The 10,121-nt window shown below is 42.4% G+C and overlaps 1 protein-coding gene across 2 annotated transcripts in view; it reads right to left on the bottom strand.

The window, feature by feature from the left end:
• Nucleotides 1-374: 374 nt before the first annotated feature.
• The window catches only part of PTH2R (parathyroid hormone 2 receptor), a 58,689-nt gene continuing 48,942 nt past the window's right edge, over nucleotides 375-10,121 (bottom strand). Inside the window, exons 10-13 of one of the 2 annotated variants that reach the window (XM_036320587.1) lie at nucleotides 9,967-10,061; nucleotides 4,328-4,466; nucleotides 2,941-2,982; nucleotides 375-1,723 (exon numbers count right to left, since the gene is read on the bottom strand). In XM_036320587.1, coding sequence (XP_036176480.1) covers nucleotides 1,328-1,723; nucleotides 2,941-2,982; nucleotides 4,328-4,466; nucleotides 9,967-10,061 — 672 coding nt within the window. In that variant the 3' untranslated portion in view covers nucleotides 375-1,327. The remainder of the gene's footprint in view (nucleotides 1,724-2,940; nucleotides 2,983-4,327; nucleotides 4,467-9,966; nucleotides 10,062-10,121) is intronic. The other variant, XM_036320588.1, reaches the window with a different exon arrangement.

Raw genomic sequence — 10,121 nt, 5'->3', positions numbered from 1 at the left:
AAACATTTACATAAAGAGCTTCTGAAGCACTCTCTACACAGAATTCATTCAAATTTCTTGAGTGGTTAATGGGTGACATTATATTGGTGACAGTATAGCAGTGATTAAGAACAAAGGACTTGAAGTCAGTGTTCTAAAACCATGCTGTCAATGACTAGCTGTGTGACTTTGGGCAACCTACACTGCCTCTGTGCGTCACAGTACCATGTGTGAAAAAGGGTAACAGTGATAAGACTTACTCCCTAAGTTTGTCGTGAGGGTTAAATAAGTTAATGCTTGTAAACACCCAGCAGGACGCCGGGTACCTGACATGCACTCAGTAAATGTTTTGCTAATGCAACATACTGAAATGGCAAGTTCAGACAAGTCCTGGAGCCACATGCCGGTGTCCATAGAGGCAGAGAAGGGGCATTTGCTTGGTTCCCCAAACAAACTGAGACGCTGAGAGAAAACTTTAGAAAGTGACCCAACATGTATTTTTACAACAAACTTTTAATTTATCCCACATGCCATTTGGAATATAGTAATAGAACAAAGAGGAAAAAAGCATAGGAACAGTGTGATTCGAGATCAATAGAAATGATTACAAACAAAAGCAGTTTTCAGACACAAGCTCACCGACAGAAAGCCTTGGGGCAGGTCAAGGTTTACAACGGAGTAAAGACCTGAGAAGTGGCTGGTCACAGAGGGGGGCATTCCAAAGGGGGAATATGTGCAATATTCTTTTTTAAGTAATTTCCTTGCTTCCCAGAAAGTTTAACTGTCATCAAGGAATAATCTTATCGAAGTGCAGCTAACTTACTTTCCAGTGTGTACTTGTTCTTAGATCTTTAATCTTTCAACATACATTTTCAGATCCTAATGGCTCCTAACACACAGGCAAAAAGAAGGCAGTGATAGAAGTACATTCAGGGGAGAAAGAGAAAAAAGAGAGTGTTAATTTCCTAAACGGAAATGGCACCTACGAAATGATCTCTATCATTCTTAGAGTGGTATTTGTAAGAGAAAACTATAGGCAAGCAATTAAAACGTTTTCTACCCAAGAGTAGCCGATAAAGGAACAATCACAGAGCAAGTATCACACATCAATTTAGAAGAGAATCTGATGTCAAAACAAGGTCATAAACTACATCAATGACACTTCTCCTTTTTGTGTCTTTAGTATGCATAGGAGCCAACTCATGTAGCCTGACAATTTCTGTCGAGTAACACTCTAAGCCTGAATTTTCAGCTCTGGGGCTCAAGCAGAGGGATGATGGCCAAGCTCTTGGAGCATCAGCTCTTGGGCAACCAGATGGACCAGCTCTTTCAAGCCAGAGATGTTGATTCAGAGAGCATCCTCTATGTCTCCTTTGATTCTTTCAGGGACTGGGGTACCTTCCACTGGCCTGGAAGACACCTCCACTGGAGTTTCCTCTCCCTGCCTCCCGTTACCTTCCTTGGTCTCCTCATGGATCAAGTGTTGCTGGCAGTCCTGCTCTGAGTTACTCCGGACATAGCCGGGTAAAGTCACGTGGCTGTCGGGCTGCTGGCCGGCCATCTTGGTCGCTTTGCCAGAGAGGAGGACCATGCGAGTGCTGGCTGCCATCTGCGAGTGGCTGCTGGTGCTGGGCGTCATGGTGGTGAGTACGGAGCCGTACCTGTGGCCGCCGCATGGGGGCGTCCTTTTCCAGTCGATGGAGAGATTCCACCGGCTCCACAACTTCTTCACCTCAGACTGAACCTAAACCACAAGAACCATATTGCGTATCAGAGACCATCAGGGAGACCCTGCAGCTTGCTGAGACGAATGTTTGCCCTGATTTCAATGACAGTAATAATCATCCATTAAGGGTCCACTGTGTGCCAGGGATTGGCATATATATTCCCTCTGGGTTTCAAAAAACCTTGAAGGCAGGTGTTAACTCCTGGAGATGAGCAAACTGAGGCTTACAGAGAGGAAAAAGGACTTGTCCAAGGTTAGTATTTTTTTAGTATATTTTTATTGATTTCAGAGAGGAAGGGAGAGGGAGAGAGAGAAAAACATCCATGATGAGAGAGAATCATCGATCAGCTGCCTCCTGCACATCCCCTCCTGGGGAGTGAGCCTGCAACTTGGGCATGTGCCCTTGACTGGAATCGAACCCAGGACCCTTCAGTCTGCAGGCCAACACTCTATCCACTGAGCCACACTGGCAAGGGCCAAGGTTAGTATTTTAATGGAGGCTGAAATACAGCCAATAGAAATATCTGACTTGTGGGAGAGGAAAAAGAAGAGGGGGTTGGAGGAGAAAGAGAGATAAATAGTGGCAGCTGTGGCTGAGGAATGGCATGAAAGGGACTTAACCTGAAACGTGCCCTCCACCCCATCACCTTGCAGAGGCAGGCGGACTGAAGGAGGAAAAGGAAAGAGGTTGCATACTGAAATGCAGGCCCTGCTGATGCGTTCTCAATAGGGTGGGGCTCGTTTCTGTTCCTTCAGTTGGAGAGTCAACGCCACTGCTAGCGCCCCTTTCCAGGGAAAGCTTATTGGGAATTCCCAGGGGGAATGGAAACCCAGGGAGCCGATGTCCCCTAAAAGAACAGCTCAACCCTGGACGAACAGAAACTGTCCCACCACCACCTGGTAGTTTAAAAAAATGTCAAAATGTTCTAATCGATTTTGTCCCAAGAATACATATTTGAGTTTCTGATAGACCTTGAAATCGATTAATAAGTTCAAGCATTAACTGGAATGTGAAGCTCAGTGTCCTTCCAGGTCTCAATATGCATTCCAGGGAGTTGGTTTATATCAGGGTTTATAACTGAATTGACCTTAGTTTACTGAAATGAATCCTTGCTTTCTCAAAATAATTTATGATTAAAGCATCTCTCCTCCCGTGGCCCACTTTGTCCTGTGTCTCCTGGGGACCCCTAAGCGCTTCGGGCCCCATTGTGGGACTGGGCTCCCTTCGCACCTACCTCTCCATTGCAGTAGCAGTAGATGATCGACACGAAGAAACCCTGGAGGACAAAAGGCACGTGAGGTGCTGACCGTGCGTGAAGATCACAGCACTAGTGTCGTCAAGTGACTCCTTCAGAAAATCTACACATTATTCCCTCCTAATGCTTCCAAATCCTTACGTTTACATTCAATTTGTCTGAGACCTTTCCTTGGGGTCAGCTGAACCAAGCAACTGAATAAAACATGCAAAGATATACAAAGAACTGATTCCTATTACATTAGTTTCATTTATGTTGCCACTCAAGATGCCCGGATATCCCTGGTTGGTAAGAGATATTTATACACCGTGAATGCTGGGAACTGCAAACAAAGGGTGCAATATGGTAAAAAGACAAACTTTCTTTCATTCATTCAAAAATATTCATTGAGCTTATACAATGCGAAGTGCTCGGCGTGCCAAGGATAAACAGTTTAATCAAGACAGACAAGGTCCCTGTTCTCTGAGGCCTTGCATTCTAGAAGGAAATACAGAGGGGTGAAATATAAACACATAGCCACAGGAGAAAAATGTAAGATGATAAGGGCTATGCATGCAAAATAAGTGCTGTTGACAGAGAAGAATGAAGATGAATCAGACAAGGAACTCCTGGCTGAGGAGGTGACATTGAAGCTGCTTGGAGTGACAAGAAGCAGCCAGGCCTTGTGAATAGTAAGGGGAAGAACATTCCAGGCAAAGGGGACAGCAAGTACGAACCCCTGGGGCTGGAATGGGCTTGAGGAACCCTGCCCGTCGGGCTGTGCACACCAGGAAATGGCATTTGGATTTTATTCTGAGTGCAATAGGAAGCCTCTGGTTACTCCCATCAGATAAGTGACATGATCAATTTATTTTTAAGGTTCTTCAGACTCAGGAGACAAGACTGAAGGCGGCAGGCGGTGGCAGCAAGTGCACACGCAGGAAGAAGGGTCAGGAGGCATCTGCAGTAATCCATGTGACAGATGATGGTATTATTTTCAAACAAGAAAGATAAAATGTGCGGAAGCCACCTCTTTCTCTTTCTTGTCTTCCTTTTTACCACTTCCCTCTTTCTCCTTCTTGTGCGTTCATTCATTGTCCCTACACATGCAGAGGTCCCCATTCTGTAGGAGGTTCACAGTTTACAACCACACCCTTTCTACACTGGGCACCCAGGCCTGCCTGTGAGGAATGGCTCCTCCTGTGGTCCCGGGGTAACCTGGCCTCTGCAGGATGGGAAAGCACAGGTGCCAGAGAATAGCGCCCTCTCCTGGCCCTCGGGAGACGGGCCAGAAAGCCAGCGAGGGGCCGAGAAAGAGGTTGTGAGGGGTGGGGGTTGGGGGGTGGGGGAGCAAAATACAAGAACCAAGTTGCTGAAGGCATTCTACCTGAAAGGAGTTGAGGAAGAGCTCACAGTGCATCCGGATCTCCCACCCGAGCCCCGAGAAGGAGTGGGGCAGGCACACGAACACGATGTAATGCACCCCGAACACCAGCACCAGGACCAGTGTGGATTTGGCGAGTTTCCTGAAAGAGAGGGCAAAGCCTTTGGATTATTCAATTTAGAGTGCCTTTCCGTGGAGACGGCTTGCTGGGAAAATATCAAGCTTAGAGAGCTCACAGGGGCTGACTTTTCCCATCTCTTTGGAGCCCATGGCTTCTGCTAGCTTTCCCCCTCCCTTCTCATCCTGTCACTTTTATACTAAATCAGATAGTTTGTTCCCACCCCCCATGATTATTATCCCCTAAGTCTCTTTAATCGCATTCTTCTTGCTTAAAGGACACTATCTTCATAAACCAGTTGAAATGTCTTCTCCACATCCTTGTATCTCATACCTGAGTCACCTACAGTCCACTCGCTTTGAAAATTCTGCCGTAAGTCCATTTTATTCAAGGTGGCATTCCTGGTAAGACAATGGGTTTCTCTGACCTAACTAATCCTTTCAACGTTCAGAGGCTCCTTAGGGTGCGCTCGTCCTCCTCCTGAATCCTGACTAGCAAGAACCCTCTTTCCATCACTGCATATCCGGGCAGGAGACCCTGAATACCTCCATGGCATTGTAATGTGGTCTAATCAGATAAAAGGGAACCTCAGGTTCTACATTTGCAGAACCTTGAGAGTCTGGTCTAAAATCAATCTGAAAGGAAAACTGTGTTTCCTCCTTTCACACGAATGGGTAAATCCCCCTGGAAACTCTTTTCCAGCCACGCTAACTTTGTTCCTCCTGTGTATGCCTAAGAGCCAAAACCTAGGTTCAAACAAAAAAATAAAGAGGAGCAGCACACTGTGAAATGATCACAAATGAAAATGTTTAGGAACAGTTTGGCTCGATGCAGAGGAAGAAAACGTTGTCAAAGACTAAATTTAGTGGCTATCCTGCTAGCTCAGCCATCTGGGTTTTCTCTCTTTCCTATGACCAGGCTCATCTACATCTCTCCAGAGATAAAAGTCAATTTGTAGAAAAAAGACAGGATTGAAATTCATTTTCTACTGCTATGGAACAAATTACCATAAATTTAGTAGCTTAAACCATTTATTATCTCTCAGTTTCTCTGTGCCACCAGCCAGGCACAACAGAGTTGGGTCTTCTGCTCAGGGTCTGACAAAGTTGGAGGTGCGGTGTTGGCCAGGGACCGGGGACCCTGCGTTCCCATCTGGACCTCAGGGTTCTCTCCCAAGTTCATTCAGATTGCTGGCAGAGCTCAGTTCCTTGCAGCTGTAGGATTGCTGGTGGGGTTACTTGGTTCCTACAGACTTCCCTCAGGGTGTCCTCAGGTCCTAGCCATAGGTCCTCACATGTCAGATCACTTCCTCAAAGCCAGTGAGAGAATCTCTCTCCAGGATGCCAGGATGGAGTCTCATATAAAGTGTCCTAATCACAGGACCCATCACCTTTGCCATACAATGTAATCTAATCAAGGCAGAAACCATCCAATCACAGGTCTTGCCCACACTCAAGGAAGAGCATGAGAGTGGGGATTATATAGGGCATGTAAACCCGGGGAGGCAAGAGTCTTGGGGGCTATCTTAGACATCTCCCTGTCATAGCAGTTCAAATAATTGCTACTCATAGAAATGCAAATTGTGTCCAGTGGAATGCCACTAATGATAGCCCTACGGATGTGCACAAGTTTTACTAATTTGCATCCATTTGTAAATTCATTTCAGCAGTCATTGTTCTCTTTAAAACATATGTGCTATCTTACCATTTCCTTCATTAATAAGTTAAATAAAATCTTTGAAATGTATTCACTTATATAAGGGTTATGATTACATCCTCTTAAAATTTATCCTTCAAAAACAGTGAACGAGTTAGAGCAGCAGTGTATCCTAGGCCAGTGCATACATGGGCCATCCATCTGTCTATCCTATATAATAAAAGCGTAGTATGCAAATTGTCCCCTTGACTAGGAGTTCATCTGGGAGTTTGACCAGGGGATGGGGCCAGCCAGGGAGAGGGAGGGAGGCCCCAGCCAGCAGCGGCAGCAGGCAGCCCCGGGGAAGGCAGGGGCCTCTAGTTCACTTATAAAGATGGAGTTTTCCAGACATCAAATCACTCAGCAGTCCTGGGCACTGCTTTGTTTCAGGGTCCATCTGGTCACCAATGCACACTGTACATCTTTGCAGCCTAGCTCTCTGAAAAGGCACAGTTGTACAATGAGGTGACTCACAGATGAAAAACTGTAAGTGGCCTCGGGCTTGCCGGAAACATGGTGGTGACTCTGGGTCCCCGGGCAAAGCAAAAAAGTGTAATGTTTGTTGGATTCAGTGTCCTATGTAGAAAACAAATACCCAGTTCTTACAATATCTCTCCCAAGCTGATCTCTCCCTGGGTGAAATCTCTACTTGTCTTTTAACACATTGCGGACCAGTAGTTTTATTGCTAGCTTTACCCAGTGGCCAGATCAGTTTCTATTGAACGAGTACAAAAAACGTTTTACATAAGTGTAAAAGGCACGCTTTAAAATTAAATGCCCATTGCATTTTGAAGTTATTTATTACATGTTCTTACAAGCTAATATCTTTTTAAAATATGATACTTTGTAAAACACTGTGTAATAACAGAAAAACATGAGAATTCTCGTGATCCATCCACAATGTGTTCAGAGTCAACTTAGCTTAAAAAAACAAAACTATTTCTTCCTTTTCAACCCTTCTTGGCCTTGAATTAATCTTTCCTTCTTTTCTACACATATAACTCTCTCTCCCTCTCTCCTGATAAAAGCCGTATGAGAGCCCTAGGCGGTTTTGCTCAGTGGATAAAGCATCAGCCTGCAGGCCAAAGGTTGCATAGGGCCTGGGCCCTGGTCAGGATGCAGCCAATCTATGTGTTTCTCTCACATCGATGTTTCTCTCTGCCTTTCCCTCTCTCTTCCACTCTCTCTAAAAGATCAATGGAAAAATATCCTCAGGTGAGGATTAACAAAACAAAGAAAGAAAGAAAAAAACCATATGAGAGAGCTTTTATGATCTCTTGTTCAGGTGAAGATAGAAGCTCAAAAAAGGAATGTATTCACCCAAAGTTACAGAATTAGTAGTAGATTCAGCCTTAAAATCTGTCCTCTTTACTATCATGCTATGTAACAAATACTGGTTAAATGTATTCCAAAAATAACAAATATTAAATATGATTTTTGTGTAATATTGCATCGAAAGTCAAATTAGCCAAAACATTCAAATATTCCTTTCCACTAAATCTTTCATTTTTCTTATCTCTCCTGTTCTTCCAGTCCTGGTAATCTTTGCTTACTTTGCAAAAGAATTGAGTTATAATTTAAAAAAGAAAAAAATGTATTAGCTCTGTTGTTAAATCTGATTGATTTTCTTCAATCCTGTTGTAAAATAAGTTATTGTAAATTGCTGTTATGCAAGATGTCACCTTCAGGGGAAACTGAGTAAAGGGTATATGAGATCTCTGCATTATTTTTATAACTGCATGTAATTCCACAATTATCTCAAAGTAAAAAGTTTTTTAAAGCTGATTGTATTAACATATTAATTCCTTTCTTTTTTTTTTTTAAATATATTTTATTGATTTTTTACAGAGAAGAAGGGAGAGAGATAGAGAGTTAGAAACATCGATGAGAGAGAAACATCAATCAGCTGCCTCCTGCACATCTCCTACTGGGGATGTGCCCGCAACCCAGGTACATGCCCTTGACCGGAATCGAACCTGGGACCTTTCAGTCCGCAGGCCGACGCTCTATCCACTGAGCCAAACCGGTTTCGGCCATATTAACTCCTTTCAATGTTAAGCCAGTATATCGACAAAGTGATATCATGTACTTTTCAGAAGTCTTTCCTTGTGTTTGCAAGCTCACCTGGAGACTCTCTCAGCTCTGAAATATGTTTAAAAATGTTTAAAAGCTGGTCTAGACACCACAATTTGGAAGTATATTTTTTCATTGCTTTATTTTAACACAAATATTTGAACATTTGTTTGACAAAAGTAATAACCAAAAGAGCTATAAGTTTAAAGGCACAAAAATGAATGGGTATAAACACGAAGATTCGATTAAGCCTCCTGGGAGGAATATCACTGGGACAGACACAGATTACATTTTCCTCAGTCTCTCTGTTTAAAAGTGAGAAGCTATTTAAACCTGAGGGTCTAAGGCCTCAGAAACTGAATACTGAATTGAATTCCCAAATCCATGCCAAATAGGTTCCCACGTTTTTCTCTCCATAAAACGAAGTCATTTCCCACTACGTTTTTACCTGTAGCTCAAGTTTGAACATTATTAAAAATAAATGTTTCGTCAATGAGTAACATGTATTTTGGCTGAAAAAATACTTTCCCTGACAACTCTTAGTCTAGACCAGGGGTGGGCAAACTTTTTGACTCGAGGGCCACAATGGGTTCTTAAACTGGACCGGAGGGCCGGAACAAAAGCATGGATGGAGTGTTTGTGTGAACTAATATAAATTCAAAGTAAACATCATTACATAAAAGGGTACGGTCTTTTTTTTTTTTTTTTTTTTAGTTTTATTCATTTCAAAAGGGCCGGATCTGGCCTGCGAGCCGTAGTTTGCCCACGGCTGGTCTAGACCATGTTCTAATTAATGACTTCAAACTTAAGAAATTTCTGGGTACCAGATTACTTTAAATCAATTCTGCATTCTTAATAGATTATTTCAGTCCTTGATAAATTTTTCTCTTCAATTATTCTGAGAAATAATCGCCATGAATAAACTCAAAATATTGTTTGCCCTGTTTTTAAGATAATCCACCCTTTGTCCTCTCCAGAATTGCTCAAGTCTCGTAGGCAGCTTTTCACTAAAAACACAAGTTCACATCATTCAGAACGACAGAAATAAGTCGCTTTTACTCAGAACTAGAGAAATAAGCAGCTTCCCACCACCACTGCACTGTTTTGCTTTCTGAAAAAGAATGAAAGGCTACTTATAGTTTCCATTGTTCTATCATTGGGAGAAATGGACACACCCTTAACTTAGTTGGATAATGATCATAAATACTCAATTTGCCCATTTCTTCATGAAAGATGGAATAATGGACATGCTCCAACAGTCCATACGAAAGTTAAAAATTTATATATGGTAGGTGCAAAGTTGATGGAAAGGCTAAAAACAATATAGCAATCCTTTTTCTCAGTTATGATATACTATTTTAAGAATGAAATAAGAGCCAAGTCTCTGAGCATGAGCTACCTGTGACTCTGGGCATGGCGCCATCTCCTTAATAAATCCTTACTTTTTTGGCTACAAAAACAAAGCAAAACAAAACAAAACAAAAGAACGCAAATAAAAATTGTTTGCCAAGATCATCAACAGGAGATTTTCGGGAGGTGCTTGCTTCGGCAAAAAATATATGTACTCTGAATTTAAGCATATTGGGCAATTTTTAGGTTATTTATATATTTTTTTCTGATAAGCCACAAATTGAACCAAACAAAAATACACATTCATAAATTTATCTTTAGAGACATTTCAGATCAACTGTTATCTTTTCTTTATACTAAATTGTACCAGAATATTTCTTCTGATGGATGCCTGTCCCAGAATTACCTGTATTGCTTTCTTGTGTCATGCCCAACTGCATTGGTCTCCCAAATTTTGGTAGCCAGAACTCTAACCGTATTCAGAAACAGAATAAAATTCAGCTGAAAGAGAAGGTAAGATTACAAAGAATTATTACGTTTCTCTTCTAGTTGTTTATAAAA

Source organism: Myotis myotis, unplaced genomic scaffold (assembly GCF_014108235.1).
Source record: "Myotis myotis isolate mMyoMyo1 unplaced genomic scaffold, mMyoMyo1.p scaffold_m19_p_8, whole genome shotgun sequence".
NCBI classification, from domain to species: Eukaryota; Metazoa; Chordata; class Mammalia; order Chiroptera; family Vespertilionidae; genus Myotis; species Myotis myotis.
The sequence above is the reverse complement of the archived record's forward strand: the minus strand, read 5'-3'. Positions and strand labels throughout refer to the sequence as shown.